The sequence below is a fragment of the Ischnura elegans genome, chromosome 6, assembly GCF_921293095.1.
Source record: "Ischnura elegans chromosome 6, ioIscEleg1.1, whole genome shotgun sequence".
NCBI lineage: Eukaryota > Metazoa > Arthropoda > Insecta > Odonata > Coenagrionidae > Ischnura > Ischnura elegans.
Genome location: NC_060251.1, coordinates 50546085 through 50565661, shown reverse-complemented (window position 1 = coordinate 50565661; position 19577 = coordinate 50546085). Strand labels below are relative to the sequence as shown.

Here is a 19577-nt window from a genome sequence, read left to right as displayed (position 1 = left end):
ATGATAAACATGTCATAGTCCCAGGATAAAACATATGGAATAAATGGTAATTTCTACACTTTAACATATGACTCAACTACGACCATCGACACTCAATGTCGACATATGGGGGTGGAAGTGGCACGAGAGGAGTGGGAGGGAATAGTTTGGGTGAAAAAATGAATGAAGGCTCCCCCCCCCCCAGAAAGAAATACTGGATCCGCCCCTGGTTAAGTGAATAATCCTATGACAGTCCATAACTTTGACAAATAACTTAAAGTAACAAAAACCACAGCTATTAAGAATGGCATTAACATCAAGTGATTAGAGAAGATGCTTAACTGCTATCACTCCAAAAGAACTACCTAGTTATTGACATCTCTGAGCAGGGTCTCAAATAAAATTACCTGCTGGGTTCAATTACCTCTCATTAGAAATATTTCTTATAAAATAGCTACAAAAACATTACACCATAAAAATAACTGCAATTTTCATTCCATTACCCTTTAACGCTTTATAATATTTTCTTTAATTCTAAGGACAAACATGATTGATGGACAAAAGTGGAATGAATAAATTAAAGTTTGACAAATGTGGCATTTGTTATGTTGGCCAGACAATAGTTTTGAAATACGGAGTGAAGGAACATAAAAGAGTGTTTATACATAATGACAGAAAATCTTGTTTTGCAAATTTTTTTGCCTGTGCAATCATTTTAGCATCTTTGATAAAGGTGTTTTACATGGTAATGGCTTAAATTAGATTTTATGGAAAATTTTGAAATTTTCAATTGCCCAGATGACTTTGCAATGATGTTTTATTCTGTACAGTCTCACCTTAACGCTAAACTCCCAGCCTTAGCCTCCTATAGTGACAAAAAAACCATGACCTTCACCCACACCCTACTTTGTTGTCTGTTTAATGTCATCAGCCTTCATTCATTTTTTCACCCACCCAGACTGTTCCCTCCCACTCCTCTCGTGCAACTTCCACCCCCATATATCGACATTGAGTGTCGATGGTCATAGTTGAGTCATATGTTAAAGTGTAGAAATTACCATTTTTTCCATATGTTTTATCCTGGGACTATGACATGTTTATCATATTCCCCTATTTACTCACGAAATTTCACCAAAAAGCAATCAATCTTCCTCATAAAATTCAACCCATTATAAACACATTAATGCAACAAGCTTGCTAGTCAACAAATACATCCCAAGAAGCTAATGCTCTGCAAACCTCGGTGGTGGCAGGTTGATGTCAGAAACAATGTCAAAGTGGGTGAGATTGCGCAATTGTATGGTTGATACCAGGGGCGGATCCGGGATTTCTCTCTGGGGGGGCACAAGGATACCCCGTAATACAAAAGGAACGCAATGATACCGGGACCATATTAAAAATCTTGCATATTTTTTAAAAGTCTGAAGCGGGGGCCCGTGTCCCCTGCCCTATATCCGCCTATATAGGCGGATCTAGGGCGGGGGTTGCGGTAAGTACCAACCATATGGTTGATACTTGCTCAAAGCTCTCTTAAATTAAGCTCAAAGATTGTTTCAGGCAGTTATAACCGTACATTTTCATTCAACCTTTACTATTTAATGTCCCTATAAACACAAGGTAAGTATGAATGTTTTGAATAAAATGTCAAAAAGGCCGGACAATTATGACACAACATTTTCATGGTATTTGCAAAGTGCATCCAAAAAATGCTTGCGTTGCTATACCTCAGTAACTACGGACTCATAAAGGCGTACCCAGGATCAAACCTAGGGCAAGCCATGGTTGCTCAAGTTGTAAGCATGGAAAAGTTGAATGAAATCAACATTTTAAGGATACTGTTAGAGCTCTTTATTAGTTTTTAAATCTATTAGCCTGAAAAAAATTTATTTTCCTTAACGACATTTGCGATTTTTGCTACTGGGGGGGGGGGGGGCAGCTGCCCCCTGCGCTGGGTACGCCCAACTACGGACTTGCTACCCCATGTTCACGGATAAAAAATGCCAAACATTGTCTCAAGTATTCCAGATTCCTCCTGAAACACCCTGTATGGATGTAGTTTCGATTGAATTCTTGAATTGAAAAAATTATTTCTTCCTCAACGGAGCCAAATAGAGAAAATTAGGTAGCTCAGAAGGTAAAATTACTAAAATGGCTAAAAATCTCAGTCAGCTATAAAATAATGTAATTATAATACTTAGGAATTAAAATTATGTGAAATCGATCAGAAGTAGATACTGACTACTGATACCTCTGTATTAGGATAGAATACCGAAGGCTTGATATTAAATTTTATGCTGTATATTTTCGTAGATGCCCACTTCCCCTCGACCAACGATCACTTTTCGCGCCGTTAACTAGAAAGAAGAAAATGATGGCATTTGATTGGACGATGGTGGTAAGATGCTAGGAATGATTTTCTTGGCCATTACCAACCGTAAATAAATTTTTAATTTTTTATTCATGGGTAGTTGTCCCAAATAAAGTTGTAACATAAGTTTAATTAACAGGATATTTTAATGCTTTGTTTTAAATCTAATTTCTGAGAAACTGAACTATTTTTTGATAAAATTTGTGGAAGAATATCATTGAAAATTGCTATGTTGAAAGGCATGAAAGCGATGGGGCGCAACTTCAGCAGGTAAACAAACACGTGGGACTGGCGTACATGAAGTAAAATTTGCAACTTTATCGAAATGGGTAAAGCGAAAAAGCATAAGAAGTTCACCAAGTCCAAAGTTCCTTTAGACATCCAGCTTGAGGATGATAAATTTGCAAAGCCGTCGGGGCGTGTAAAGACAAGATTGCGGCAAGACGACGAAGATAGTGTGAGTTAACGATAGTCAATGCGCTTTATTCTGTAGGTTAGTAGGTATTTCAACATTTTTCTATCTTACCCTTCAGTTTGTTGATCCTCAATTATCCAAAAAAATATTGCAACAAGCCCGGCAGCAGCAGCTCGAGTTGGAGGAGAACATAGGAATAAGCAGTGCCTCAACCTTCGCAAAGCCGTCTTCAAACCTTGGTCGTAATAACGTAGAATCTGATGATGATGACGATGATGAAGAAGATGATGAGGATGGTGACCTTAGAGGAAACGAATATGAAAGCTCGGTGAGAATACCTTGTTTTTATGTACCTCCTGCTGTACTTGGATGAATGCATACGCTAATTTGTGTGTGTTCTGGTAGTTGGCACAGATCAATCCCGAAGATGAGAGGGCCATTGAGCGGTTTATGAGCAAAAATCCGGAGGCCAGGAGAACCCTTGCTGATATTATTGCAGAGAAAATAACGGAAAAGCAGACTGAGTTGGCTACGCAACTCTCAGATGCTGGAAGTAAGTATTTGTTTTATTTTTTGCTGTTTTTCGTGTTTGTCTTTCGTTTTAGGAACAATTTTAAATTATTATTTGGATTCCCATGTTTTCTCTCTCATATATATTCAGACTAAGGCGTCTTGTATCCATGATACTTTTTTTTGGTTCTTTTGTGCTTGGGAACTCAGATAAGTAGGTTTGTGAAGTATGTTATGATATCAAACTGTCAAGTAATTTATTAATTAACTATTTCCTATTTACTTTTCTTCAGAGGCAAAGAGAGTTCTTTTGGGCTTAGGTTGCCTTAAATCAATTTTTTTCTCACATGTTGTCACCTGTTTTAATGGTAAGAATGAAATATTTTGCCACACTCATGGTTGGTTCTCCGGACTACCCCTTGCTTCATTTAGTGCTCTTTGTATTGCTTAGCTCGTCATAATAAGGGCAGACATGCACAAGTACGACCACGATCTGTTACAAACCTCTAATTTGCTCATTTTTCTATTTAATCTCTTAGGTTGTTGGTACTCAATTATTCATGTACATACTTCCTTGTCGACATTTTTGCATTGCATTGACATTGTATTGCTACTAATGGAACGACACACAAAGGAAAAAAATATTGATGTTGTCTCCTCCAATGGATTGAACTTGCCGCCGTAAATAACACATTTTTATGCCATACATACTGCCAGACTCACTCTGACCAGATCATAACTTATTGTTTCATTGGATTTGGCCTGAGGGTATTTGGCAATGATAGGTCTTGGTTCCAGTTGTTTATTTTGCTATATTGATAGGGCTATTACGTATTTGCGGAAGTATTAGTGTTTGCCTGAAAGTTTCCTTTGTATTATTTAATGCGAGAAAGTGTTTGCATTCATCTGAGTCAATTATAATAAGCATATCTTTTATAAATAATAAGCACATCTTTTTATTAGATTAATTTGTCTGCTACCATATGTTCCTTCCTATACACTTTAAACATGAATTTCTTTTCTCAGATTTGCAGCTGGAAGATATTGACCCCCGTGTGAAAGAAATGTATGAAGGTGTTGGTGAAGTTTTGTCAAAATACAGAACTGGCAAATTGCCCAAAGCATTTAAGATCATACCACGGCTTAGGAATTGGGAGCAGATTCTTTACATAACAAGTAAGGAAGAGTAACTTTCAATTTTGTGTGTGAGGTATCATATTTGTGTTGTATTCTAAGTTCGTATCTATTTGTCAAGCAGCATGTGAAACTTCCATTAATTTTTATCGCACTTGAGAGTACAGGGATTTTTGTAGACTTGATTGATGTAGAAAAATTTCAGGAGGGCATGTTTGACAGATTCTTTGAGAATCTTCTGATTCCCAACATTAATATTTTCTCTGACACCCTTTATATTTTGTGTTATTTTAAAATGAACTGTAGGTCTATTCTTATTGTATCATTGTATGTTGTCCTTGGGAAGTTGTCAGTTTTTTTTAGACAGTTTACTTTATTGTAGGAGTATAACATAATGTCTATGAAACACTACATCAGTTATGATGACTGCATATGGAATGAGGGTAGGCAGTCTGGTATTTTTCTGTTGATATATTTCAAATGATACTTACTGCTCTTATATTGGTTTTACTCTGGCAGTGCAATGATTCCATGACTTCATCCTGTTGTCATTGTACTTCCATGTTTAGAAGTTCTGCTTCTCTGGAATCCAGACTGATTTTGAGCCGCAGTGCCAGGTCAATCTATGTATCAGTCTAGCAATTGGTCTTTTGCAGGTCCTATTGTTTTTTAATGGCTCCCATGAGACTTGACATTTAAATCTCTCTTCCATCTTGTGTTCACTCAGGGACACTACTAGGCTACCTGCATTACTTGTTTATATTGTAATCAACATAACAATGAGTAACCTATTTGGCTAAACATATATTTTTTCAAATATCTTAATGGTATTGAAAAGAAGTAATCCTTGTAAAATTTACCTTAAGCTAGGCAATTAGCATAGCAATAGGGTGGTTTCCTATTATTTTTTTATTGCCTAAATCGAAAGATTATTACTCCTGGGGTGCGCATTTCACGCTTGGAGATTTTCAAATGACGATATCTATTAAACGAAAAGTGAAAAATTTCAATCGCACGAAAACGCGACAATCGGCGGCTAAGAAGGAATGATGGGAAAAGTCCGTGTGACGTATTTCTGGTTCCAGCTGCCGGCGTGTGAGGTGACCTTGGGGCGAGGCTTGAGCGCTGATATGATGCAGGCTGCTAGCAGGTAGCTGAGTATCCTGCTAGCAGGTAGTGCTTGGCTTAAATAAGGGTTATCATTCCCCTATCAAACGAAGGAAACTTTCCGAGCATAGGTAATTTTAATGTGTGAATATTAAGAGATGTTTCCCTGAGCTCTGTGCCTCATGCATGCATTGGTCATCTCAGACGATGTAAAACTCCTATCTACTGGTATAGAAACTAGGTCCCTGTGACGTCACGTGGAGTGGAATCGCATGGGCGCCAATCTGGCCTTTTTCAAATGAGGTTAATATTGACCGTTGCCATTTGTCTAAACTGGGATTTCTAAAACCAAATAATTTGTATATTATGAATACACTAATGGTGGGTAACGAACAGCAATCAATGCATTTCGTTTTCTTTGATGAAGGAAACTACCCTATTTCTGTGATGGGTAATGGGATGCTACCCTGCCAGGTATCATGGGATCGTAACCATTCACCAGTGTGATAGTATGTGCCTGGAAGTGATGTGACTTTGGTTCCAAATTGGTATAAATTTTGTAGCATTTGTCATTGTAAAATTTTGTTCATTCAGAACTGCATAATAAATTGCAGTCAAAGTCTCCCCAGGTATCAAAGCCATCTCTTGGGTTCTGGATTCTCCTCACAAACCTGGAAAGAAAGCATACCTACTGGTAAAGGTTATACAGTAGACCCTTGTTATTACGGAGTTCGCGGGACCGAAAAACCGGAGGTTCGTAATAACGAAGTTCGTATCAACGTTTCTTTTAGGAATCATCGAAAAAAACCGTATTTTATAAACACGATTAAATTACGCGGGAATTTGTTTAAACAGGAAAATTCATTCCAGTTTCTCAGCAGAAGAATGCGGCACGACGCAATCGAGGGTTGATATCTTCCCGAATACAGTAAGTGCGATATACGCACTGGTTGCGTTCCAAGACCTTGTTCCTAAGTTGATAAACCTACAGCACGGCCGCTGAGGGTTGTCCGATGACACACAGAATGGTCTAGGTCGGGGTAGGGACAGGGTTGCCAGCTAAGAAGGGGAAACGCCTACAAAGGGTTACACGAAGAAAGGATGCGGAAGGGACGCCGCGTGATGGACCCAGACGAAGAATCACTAGTTTTGGCGATTCGAAGAAAGGATTTTTTTGATGATCAGCCATATTTCGGTGCACCTTATGCAGTTGACAACGTTGAGAGACAAGGCGAGGGCTTTGTTGGACAGCGATTGACTGTAAACCGTGCTGGCGTAGGGTTATCCGCCTCTCCTATCGTGCCGTCATCGGGCAACTGTCGCCGGCCGGACTGTATGAAATTGCATCATGAGAAATACGGTCATCCTACAAAATGCAACACTGAATCACAATCGTGCTCTAGCTCACGATATTACGAACTGATCTAGCTGGGCGTGCGACGCAGCCGGAACCGAAAAAATCACTACTCGCGGTAAGGATGAACAGGCGAAACGCTGAACAGTTCCTAAATTCACACCGGATTCAATGATACTTTGTTCAGATTGTGCCCAAAGTGACAGTTCCTCTACGCCAAGCCAAACCGCGAAGCATCGGCCAAATTGAAAGGCGCCAAATTCGAAATTTGAATGCTCGTATCTCTGAAAATTCGTAAATCGAATGCGCGTGGGAAGAGGACTTACTGTACGTCCAATTTACGAGCGGTTACAAGTGAGTCACCATGGCTCCACAGGAATGAAACTTATTACATGATGTTGTGTGTACACTGAAGAAAGAGCCATAATTGACGCTCTTGGGCGCGGTTCACGAGAAGAACTTAAACGCGGCGCAATTATTATAACTCAGCGTAGTGAATATGCACCTAAATGCCGTTGCTTACACGGGGAACTTCGTAATAAGGTTTATTTTATAGCCACCGGGACTGAAGTTCGTAATTTCGTAAAAACGAAAATTTCGCAATAATGTTTCTTTTACTATAGCTAGCATATGCCTTTTCGTCAGGACCAACGATTCGCTTCGTAATAACGAGAACTTCGTATTAACGTTGTTCGTATTAAGGAGAGACTACTGTATTAATGCAGAGAGAAGTTATTATTGGTCTGAAGTAACTAATTTAAGTATACTGGGATCAGCCACGGCGAAAACTTTTATGGGAGCCACCCGCAATGCACAAATTGTGCGAAAAATCCACAGAGAAAAAATCATTCGCCTTGACCGGGATTCAAGCTCGGAATCGGAACTTCAGACGAAAATTCCAGAATTGGATGAAATTCGGACTGGGAATCGAGGGATCTGGGTTTGAATCCCGGTCAAGGCGAATGATTTTTTTCTTTGTGGATTTTTCGCACTGAAGTAACTAGTTAGGAATAGCAGTAATTTTCATACTTTTTCTCTCTGATAACAGGAAATCTTGCCAGTGAATATGTATGTTATGGTTCAGGTTATTCAAAATGTTGATTCAGCGCATGGTTTGGCTATTCTGGTAGAATTAATGGTTGATTGTGGTTTGCACTTCAGGTACCAGCCACATGTTACACTTTATCAAACGCATTTGCTTTTGTGTGTATGTTTAGCCAACAACTTTGACTATGAGAATGGTTCTTATTTTATGATTAAAGTGATATGTATATTCAATAATATTAATTCTACCCATGTATGCTTAACGTAGTGAAATTCATGTTAAGTGGTTAAATTATGTGTTCCTGCTTAAACTGTGATAGAATAACTTTCACTTCAAATATAGAATTTGAATTTTTTACCAATGTAAGGCATTGGGCTTGAAACCAGTGTGCTGATGCAAAAAATGCAGTGTCAAGTATATTTATAATTTTGGGGGGACAGATAACAATAACGAGTCATTAGTAATCACAAAAAATGTTATACAGTGCAACCTCGATATAACGACACCCCACGGTGCACTAATAAACACTCGCTATAGCGAATTGTCGCTTTACCGGAGGTGGAGCAAATAATAGCCAATATACCTGTTGCGAACAGATATGCAGGAACAGGAGTGGTGCGGCGACAGATGAACATCTATCCGATAAACGTAAGCATAAATCCAGACGAAAGGCGATGTTTTTTTGCATCACTAAATTTCCTTACTCAAATAACGACTAACTATTCAAACAATTTATAAGCGCCGCACTGAATAAAAATCATGCAAAGCATTGTTTCGTCAATCATTATATTTATCGAACGACAGTTTACCACATAAATTTGAGACTGAGCACTCCATTAACTTCATTTCTAACAGATCGCTAGCAATTACAGAGGTTAAGGAGTCTTGATGAAAGTCTTCCGGCGGTGAAAGCCTCGCTATGGCGAGAGCCAACACCGAAAGGGTCTCGTAAAAACGAATTTTTTAACACGCCTATTGTAGGGTCAATTGACGGTGCATCGGCTATCTCTCGTAATAGCGGGGGTGTCGCTATAGCCTGTACCCGCTTTAACGAGGTTCCACTGTACATTAGTTTTTGGTAGCTAAATTCAGAAAGTAAAGAAAAATAAATAATTTGTTGGTTCATTCTTAAAATACTAATGTTTTTAAAATGTTTTAACTTTGTATCTCTATTTTCTCACATGTATTATTCTTGTATTTATTCATATTAATAAATTTTCTCCGTTTCGGTGTGGGGGGGAGGGGTCGGGCCTCCTTTATATTTGCCCCTGAAAATATCTTCTGTTAGAACTCATGATTTAGATTTATTAGATGCCACATTGATTTTCCTCTAATAATTCTTCTTACGTGGTTTACTTTACAGATCCTACTTCATGGAGTGCTGCTGCCATGTACATGGCAACTCGAATCTTTGCCTCAAATTTAAAGGAGAAAATGGCTCAACGTTTTTATAACCTTGTACTTTTACCTCGAATTCGAGATGACATAGCAGAGTTCAAGAAAGTGAACTTTCATTTATTTCAAGCTATGCGAAAGGCCTTGTACAAGCCAGGAGCCTTTATGAAAGGATTTCTTTTACCTTTGTGTGAGGTAAGTGTGCCTTCAACTTCTTAGTGCTGTGTAAGCATTAGTGCACCAGCTTTAAAGTCTGTTCCTCTTAGTATAGAAAAATTTAAAAATCAGTCCTTCATTTTAAATGCAATGACCCACCCTATCTGCCCAATTATGAGTACACAAAAATTTATTCTCTCCTTTGTACCGAGTGTTGAGAACCAGTTGGAAACAAGGGTGGGAACTAATCATCACACAGCTTCTCATATATATGTAAATATACTGTCCAGAATGTCTCTGGGCTTGAGCTGATGAGTTCTCCCAAATACGGGACAAAGCTGTCTCTGAGAGTTAGCCTGTGTGACTATTTATTCTGAAGATATTCTATAATACTAGATACTTCGGACTTTCCTGTTCTGTGTTTGATGACGCGAGAGCTCCTTCCAGACCATATGGTATACAGCAGAGTCCCGATTATCCGGCTGCAGTATATCCGTGTTGCAGATTATCCGTGCATGATTTTCACTCTCACTCAATTTTTTCCACGATCTTTATAGATAAATAAATCTGACGCAAAATCACCAGAATTACTGCATTTGAATGCTAGGATACACCGGGCTTATATTTCCATTAGAATCCCCATCGTAAAACGGAAGCGATCGTACAATAACTGCATTCAATGTTTCCCAAGCTTCGCAGTGCACGATCGCGCTCCATGATCACGGCTACTCGTCCTGCAGCAGTTGCAACCCGGGCAACTTGTGCAAGACGCGACAATGTGGCGTGGTGCCTTAAAGTTTTTTTTGGACATCTTACAGTGGTTTTGAAGCATTCATGTAAACCACTTTTCTGTATCCTTGGTCACACAGATGCGGTTGCGTGGTTTTTGTAATCAGTTTTTACATGGAGCCATAATAATACGAGTAAAACCTTGTCATCATCACTAAAAAAGCTCTCCATGAGTCTGGGAAGCACTATAAAATAACATAATAAGTGCATAAATAATAACACATTGTTTGTTTTACGTAAATAATGAACATTACTAGACATTTTAGTGAAATTTAGTGTTATCCGTGTTTTCTGATTATTCGTGCCATCTCTCCCCATCATTACCCCGGATAATCGGGAGTGTGTTGTAGTAATTATTATGTAATTTCGACATTTAGTCTTATTGCAATAAGTAGGACTCCTCTAAGTTACATTACCATTAGTTTGTCGAGATAGTAATTATCTGATGGTTTGCTCATTTTAATATTTATTTATTGACATTTTTATATTTTCACTTAGGAAATGATTGTCCCTTTAACGGCCGTTTTACACGGTACACGGAATTGCGCAGGTTAGAGCTGCATTGATTTCTAAAATGGCGTGGAATTGCGCGAATGCATGAACGAAATTAGAACATGGGCTATTTTGCCGTCTTGCGTCCTCGCATTCTCGCATGTGTTCTAGCAATTCACCGCTTTACACGACGCAATTTTGATTGCGCCTTCGCACGTACGTCAGATAGCGCAATTCCATGTACCGTGTAAAACGGCCTTAAGGCATTCTTTCTTCTTCACTAAATAGACATTGGGATTTGGGGGCATATCCCTATCAGCTTTTTAAGTAATTCTTTAATTTTATGATCCTCTAAACTGACTACAGTTCTTATTTACATTTGTAAATATGTGACTTATGTAAATATATATGACATAATGTAAATAATTTGGATATTTTTATCTCCAACCAGAGTGGGAACTGTACATTAAGGGAAGCCATCATCGTAGGCGCCGTGATTGCACGAAATTCCATCCCAATGCTGCACTCGTCAGCAGCTATCCTTAAGATTGCAGAAATGGATTATAATGGAGCTAATTCAATTTTCCTGAGGATATTCTTTGACAAAAAGTATGCGCTTCCATATCGAGTTGTTGATGCAGTAGTTTTTCATTTTCTGAGGTAAGTTTCTGAATTAACCATTATATATGTATAGTTTCCAGGTGGGGTGAACGTGTGCATAAATGTCATAAAATTATCTAGTAGGTCAAGGTCATCACTGGGAAATTCTAGGGAAGGGGAGAAATGCTAGTGGAGGGGGGTTTGGAATGCATAAGTTGGGTGTCAGGAAGATCAGCAAAAGGCTGTAGGAGAGAGTAAACAAAGGTTTTAGAAAGAAAGATCTCTCGGAATGGGGGAACGGGTAGGAAGGCTACAAGAAAGTTCGTGGTTAGAGTTGGAAGTACCTCTTCATTACGAGAAGCCTGCAAAATAAATTGGTGGTAAATAGAGCCCAATGTTTCATCTGTGATATCCTTGCTACATCTCCCCACCTAGTCCTTAACAACTGCAGTATTTTCCCTGACCTTTCCCTCCTCCGAAGTGAAAAATATTTTCTCTATCATTGACTCACTTAATGCTCTTCCTTCCTCGTATTTCCAACTGTTGATTTGGAAAGTGGTGTAAAGAGAATCTCTTATTTACCGGCAAGAAAGTTGAAATTTGAGACATTTTATGGACTAGTAGCATTTTCTTGGTATGATTCAATTATGTAGAGAGTTTAACAAATATAGATAAAAAATATAGAAGTAGGAGTATAAGAAATTCCTCGCACAACCTTCCTTGCATGGTAAACTATGAAGTGTTGTCGACGCAATGTTTACTAGTATGCACTCAAATAGAGAAATTGTGTCAGCCACATATTTTTACTGAACTCCTACTTCTCCTCGATTCCTGCCTTGAGTTTTTTGGCGAACTCTTTCCCTCTAATGTTGCACTTTTATTTAAGATTTCACACTTTGATGCACCACTGTCAGAAGCACTGATTATTTTGCTGCTTTGCCAGAATTACTGGTTTTAATGACAAATTTTTTGCCGTAGTTCGTTTGAACAAATGCCATTTGCTCCTGGGGACTGAGCCCAATGTTTGTAATTTCAAAACATTTCATATTATCGAAACTTTGTATAATCAGATAGCACCTTGTATTTACCATAGGCTTTTTACCAGGACCACAATCTCACTTCGTATTATCAAAAATTTCATAATATCCTGCTTCGTATAAGAGCTTACTTCATCACTCTTCTGAAAAACTCACTGCAAACTGCTGTGCATAGATTATTGAAATAGAATTGATCTGTGTATTAGCTGCTTTGAATTCATTTTTGGAGTTTACACCCATGCCTCGCTTAGTGCAATTTCGATATTGCGCAAATTTGTTTCTTTGGGGAAACATTGCCACGCAGTGTTGCCTAATCAAATAACTTTAACCCTTAGGTGCACGCGCCTGCAAGTATAGCGCCAGTGCACGCTTGCGGCTTTTTTGCCGCACTTTTACATTTTTGATTTTCCCAAGTATACATTCAAATTTGAGGGTGTTGAACGTATTTGGGTAACTTCTAAGAAATAAAAGCACTTAAAATATTTTTCCCATTCATTTATAAACAAAAATATCACATAATTATATGCAAATTTCTTGATAAATACTTCGACTAATTTTTCTGAAGGAATTGCAGACGACAATCTAGGCACTATAAAGTCAAAAAAACACACACAAAAAAGGAAATGGATATGCCAAATCGTTAATGCATTCAATAAAATTTTAAATATAACAAACTATACAAGCAAAATTAATTTTTCAATTATTCATCCTTATTGGGCATCACTGCCTCTGAAATGACATTCGTGACATTTTTAGATGCAGGTGGAATGATTATTGCATGTAAGGAGAAAACATTTGTATATTTACCGTCTTATAATTTTTACGTTTTTCATGTGTAAAAAAATGACGCGCCCTACATTGAGGTTCATATGCAGAAGCAGATAATTCAGGAATTTTCCCAAGTCTCGTTGCTAGAAAAACCTATGTGTCTGCTGGAAGATTACCTTTTTTCACCCTGGACTTGAAATGTTCATCTGCTAGGCTAAACACGAGAGCTTCCATGAACTCCATTCTTGGTCTTCGATGGATTTTTTCAAAATTCTTAGCTACAAAAATCACGTGGTCGCTAAGAGTAGCCATATAAAAAATTGGAGAAATTGTGATAGAGGCCACCTTCGTGTTTGTCTTGAAGGGGAGTAATTTACACACACTTGGTCCACAGAATCGACACCTCCCTTGGTTGAGTTGTAGTTCAGGATCATTTCAGGTTTTGCAGTTCGTTTGGATGTCCTCTTTGCTGTGCAACGTAGAAAGCACTTCAAAAGAATTTCACATTTGTTTCGTTTAGTGCAGAACGAAACAAGAGTGCAGGTATCCTGGAAACCAAGAAATCAAGTTGCAGCCTATCGAATTTTGCAGGGTAGAAACTCTCTGTGGGTTTAAGGATTTTTTCACGGTACCTAATAAAGTTAGACCATTTTCTAGCAAATAAATGGCTAAATCAAGACTTGAATGGTAATGCTATGCTGTTATTTTCCCATTGGAATTCATGAATTCCCGTTGCTATCCCGAACGCTGTTCTGAAAATCATCAGATCCTGTTCCATCTGTTTTTCTCTGGCATTTGTCTTGCAACTTTTATTTACAGAGAGAGTGTATTTAATTCCAAATAAAGATATTATTTCTACACTGGAAGTAGTGATACAATCTCTGATTCTCGAGTGCACATGAGATACCAGTTTTCCTTCAATATACAATTTGCTATTCTCGACACTTTTTTCAATCTCGTTCATTGAAATTGTTTTTGGCAACAATTCGTGTTCGGTTGAGGCATTCTTAGGAAATGATGTTGGCCCTGGTGAAACAGGAACAATGTCTTTAGCTTTTGTTTTGGTGTTATCAAATTGTATCTAAGAGTTCAGCCAAAACATTTAACCATTTCCGTTGAACTAGATAAACGTTGAAATTATGTGGGTGGCTAACAATATTATTATCATAAGACTGCTAACTATCGCTAGAATGTAATACGTCTTCTAAAATATTCTTCCTCCCCTTCACTTTCATGTGAGAAATCAAAAAAATATTCTCCATATCGTGCTTGACCTGCCCTTCCCTCCCATCTTCATTATCAAGCTTTTGAAGCACCCGTTAGAACTCATCAGGGTGACCTTGGAATATCATATACTGTACATTAGTCATCACCGGCTCATTTACTTCACAATTCGATAAAATCATATTAAAATGTACGTCCATAAGGAGGTTACGATTCCTGAATCTTGATATAATGCCTTTGCAGCATTATGTTCTTTTCCCGCAGGTAGATACAACAAGTGCCGACTCTTGGCCTTCAAACTCCAATGCATAATACATTATAATAAACGTGAATAACTTATTTTTTGGTCACTAGTGAAGTGTAAGTAATGCATTTTTACATAATTGTAATGCATATTTCAGTATGAAGACGAAATTTTTAAATTACGACATGTGGTTTGAGGTTGAGATAAATTATACAAATAATAATAGTAATATTTGATAGTGCAAATGCTTAAAAACATATAATAAATACGAGACAACATATTAACATAGTATTGCAAAAAGGATTATGCTTCCAAGTTTCCACGGTAACGACAGATTATCAGTAGTTCCTTAGTATCGTGTGAACGCCATCTAGCGGCAAATCACACGAAGTTGTCGTCGTTCTCACTTTGAAAGATTCTAAAGCAATAGTTGGTCATCACATTGACGGAAACATATATTATTGGTAGAGGGAAAAGTACAGAAATAGAATACCTAAGTGTGCCACAAGTGATCCATGCACAGTAAACACGCATTTTCGAATTTTTGAAAAATGCGGCAAAATCCCCGCTTAGCCTGCACCTAAGGGTTAATGCTCTCATTATAAAACGTGAACTTGTACTAAGTGCACAAGAAATGGCTATCATTTTACGCATATTAATGTATTGCTTGCCTCAAATCTTCTTATTTGTTTATATATTGATCGAAATCCATTGCTGCACAATGACCTAAAGCATTGCTAGTCATGCGGTCCAGATAGCTGGCCTACCAAAGTAATTTATCTCGTCTCCTTAACAGAATGACATTAGTTAATTTAGATCATTAATTAAGCATGGAGCTAGTGGAAATGAGTTTTTTTTTTAAAGCAATACGGTTTGAGATGTAATTTTTGCCGTCATAGATTATTGAGCAAATTGACTTCCGTGTAGAGGGTCCAGGCTAAAGCCTTCAAGGTCAATGGTATTCATGGGGGAGAAATGGAGCGTTGGCCGAGTTGCGTATGAATAGCATCATCACGTAAAAGGGTCTGCAAGAGAGTCTTAAACACAGTGGGACAATGGCTCTTTTGGTGGGACAATTCCCTCCCAGCAGTCGTAGGCCCTCTGCATCTTAGGAATACGGTGCAGCAGTTGCTCAGCAGTGGAAGGTTGTCTCGATAGAGCCATATGGAGTAAAAATCAAGAGAACAATGGCATAAAATAGGAATGTGGGTAAAAAAATCAAGGAGTTATCAAGAAATAGCATAAACCTAGAAGAGAAATTGAAAGTGGTCCATAGTTTTGAAAATGGAGAGCGTCAAAGTGATATTGCGCGTTTATATGTTCAAACTCATGATGTCTTATTCTGAATAAAGACGAAGTTAAAACGTCAGTAACTACAGCCGCACAACTTCAACCAAGCAGTCAACACATACGGGAATTTCATTGTGAATCGGTACAAAGAGACAAGGTTGGTAATCGCTCTGACACAAGCTAGTGAAAGCTCCGGTTGGTTCCAGAATTTTAAACGGCAAGCAGGTATTTTCAGTGCGGCGATATCTGGTGAATATACAAATGCTGATTGGGCAGTCACCACAACATTTTCTGATGAACTCCAAGCTGTGATTGAAAGTGGCTCCTTTCCCCCTCAACTACTTTTTAGTGTTGACGAGACGATACATATTGTTTTGGAAAAGAATACAATCTCGTTCATTCATTTTCAGGGAAGGAAAACCTGGGTCAGGTTTCAAGGCATTAAAGACTGTTTCACGTAGCTGCTAATGCCTTGGAGAACTTCAAATTAAAATGATTTATCATTCATAAACTTCGCGAGCGATGAAATGGTACTCAAAGTAGCCATTTGCCTGTCATTTGGATGAGCGGAAAAAGGGCCTGGGTGTTTTTAGACTGGTTTGAAAAATAGTCAACTGCAGGCAATGCATTGCAAACCTCTGAGATAGCAGATATTAGCCCACCCACATGACTGGAGGGAATTTCGAAAGCACGTACAAATTTTTTTTCTAACGTGAATGAAAGTCTTTGAATGCGTGCCTACTATCTTTAAAGATATTTTAAACTATAAACGCTGGTATAAATAAGGTTTTCTAAGGCTATTAAGAGGTATATATATGGTTTATAGGAAATTTGATACCCAACACATATGCTACCAGGAACACATCCTTATCTTCCCAATGTTAAAATGCTCTAATATAACGCAAATTGGTGTGGTGCAAAGACCTCAAGAACGCATCACTTGCGCTAAGTGAGGCATGGGTGTATTTCTCAAGTCCATAATATATCAACGTTATTTTTCATCCTATTATGTTTTTTTTTTTGAAGCTATAATGTTAAAATCAAGTTGAAATCCCAAGTTTATAGTTTGAGCTAGAGATGGTGCTGCGACACTGATTTCGTAGTTATGTACATTACTAAGAGACTCTACAAACAGAGGGAACCTAGAAAAGAAAGAGACTAGTATATGTAGCTGAAAGATAGTTATTGTAATGTTTCTTTAATAAATTAATGTGCTCAAGAATATAAATTCCAATAAATTCAAGGTTGGAAATAACATAACATGGTTGCAAAGCACATGAAAGAAATTGAATACAATACTGCGTGATCCAAAGTTTAATGCTAATTTTCCTGTTAACTAAAATTTCGCTGTCTTTCGTTTATGCCTCGTTCACATTACGATTGTCCGAGCGATCATCCTAACAATAGTCGGCCGAACTAGCCGTGTGAATTCATGTCCTGACAATAGTTCACGTAGTTCCGAACGTTGCGATGGTTAGGCGCTGGCAGACTGGAAAAAGAACCAAACCCCACACTAATTTCAACTAGGTCCTCGCTAATTATTTTTGGCAAACACACCCTTTGATGTTCCAAAATCTCCATTCTTTTGGTGCTACCGCATCAGTTGTTTGTTGATGACAACAGTTTTGCTGGCACTACTGCCAGCATCTTCAGGTCGAAGATGCCGGTCCAAGATTTTTGTCCTCCTTATATACGGGCTCAGTCCCACCAGTTGTGGCCACAACTGAGAGAGCAGCAGCCACAACTGGTGGGACCCGTGTATAAGGAGGACAAAAATCGTCGACTGGCATCTTTGACCTGAAGACACTGGCAGCAGTGCCAGTGAAATTGTTGTCATCAACAAACAACCGATGCGGTAGCACCGAAAGAATGGAGATTTTGGAACCTCGACACTGCGGAAACCAACGTAGTCGCACCCTTTGATGTACAGGTTCCGAAATCTCATGTGAAGTGCTCCATATGGATGATTTATGGCAAATATTTTCTGTGACCTGGCTTTAACAGTTAGAAAATTGAAAACATTATCAAAAAGTTGTGATTATACTAAAAAACAGGATTACTCAAAAGCTCTTTTACTGAGAGCATCTGGTTTCACCAGAGCCTTAAAGATAATTTCCCAGTGACCAAGTTTTGAAATAGGTAGTGTATTCATGCTATAGAGCAAGGGTACAAAATCAATCGGAATACTAATTGTAAGCATTCTCAAACTGTCCAATTATGCAAAATCTTAGTGAGTTGATTTCAAATCATAGGAAAATTGTGTGATTATGATGGCAAAATGTGGCTTTATGCTGCATTTAGAGATGTCAATATTATTGCTTTATGTATTGTGTGAAAACTTATTTTTCATTAATATCTGAAATTATTTTTTTAATAAGCTGAGAGCACCTGTTCTTTCTGTATCAATAGATTTCAGAGGGATCGCCGAGAACTTCCTGTATTGTGGCATCAAGCACTGTTGACATTTGTTCAGCGTTATAAAGGAGATGTAAGTTCAGAGCAGAAGGAAGCATTATTAGGCTTACTACGTGCTCAAAACCATCCAAAAATTACTCCTGAAGTTAGACGAGAACTTCAGAGTGCCAAGTGTAGAGATGAAGAGACCACAGAACCAGAGCATCAGCAGGATGATCAGATGTCCTCCTTTGATTAATGTAAATATTTTTTCAATGTAAATATGGTTTGTTTATAATTACAGCTAAAACTTTACTGTTAATTTTTTCAGAATAAAGCATTAATACTGTCTGAAATAAAAAATAACGATAAATAAATATTAAAAATTTTATCTTGAGTTTAAGGAATTTTCCTTGGGTATTGCCTACAAGTCGAGAATTCCTGAGAGATCTTTGGTAACTATTCAGTGACAGTTGCACAGTTATTAGAGGCCTGGAAAAATGTCGATAAGTTGGGGAATGTGGGAATGGCTTCTGTCTCTTAGAGGACATGGAATTCTATTGAATTTATTATTTAATCAAGTATTACAAACAAGAGTAAATTACTTATATTGATCATTAAGTACCCACTTATGTTGATAACATGTCAAGGTTGTGACTAATATTGTAAAAAGTATTCAGCTTTTGTCCACAAGGTAACTTAACACGTTAAGCACCGCAGTGGCCCGTGGGGACCGGTACGAAAATGTCCACCATGGCCACGGCAGTCCCAATGGACCGCCCAAAATATTTTCTTGAGAAGCGTTGAGGAGGGCCGGAGGACCGCTGCTACAGTGGGAAACGCATTACGATTGGACCGATATGGCCTCAAGGAGTAATACTGATGGCAGAGGTTTTACGAAAATGGTATTTTTAAAGCATTTTTTTCTTAAATTATGAAATGGTATATTATTGGTGAATATTACATAAAAATTGTATTTGGTTACCACGTTAAAGTCTATTAAACACACGATAACATTTGAAGTACATAATATTACCTTAGTTTTAGATACATTACATTTTTTGATGCTCATTACATGGTCATTACTATTTATTTCAAGTTATTTTTTATGATACAATGCAAAACAAACGTAGGGGTTACCTTCGCAGTCTTCACAAAAAGTGGTTACCTTTGGCACCCTGTTTTTATTTATCAGCCCTTTTTTTTTTCTTTTTATAACATCCTTTGCAATACTTTCTCCTTTGTGGCTGGGACCACTCATTTTTTTTAGTGAGTG

The 19577-nt window shown here is 38.0% G+C and overlaps 1 protein-coding gene across 1 annotated transcript; it reads left to right on the top strand.

Moving 5' to 3' along the window:
* The first annotated feature begins 2570 nt into the window (after positions 1-2570).
* On the top strand, positions 2571-18698 carry LOC124160644 (bystin). Its single transcript, XM_046536559.1, has 7 exons — positions 2571-2804; positions 2881-3090; positions 3168-3315; positions 4299-4448; positions 9276-9502; positions 11196-11404; positions 18317-18698. Exons 1-7 carry the CDS (start codon positions 2673-2675, stop codon positions 18558-18560), a joined length of 1320 nt encoding a protein of 439 aa, XP_046392515.1. The 5' UTR covers positions 2571-2672; the 3' UTR covers positions 18561-18698.
* Positions 18699-19577: the final 879 nt, after the last annotated feature.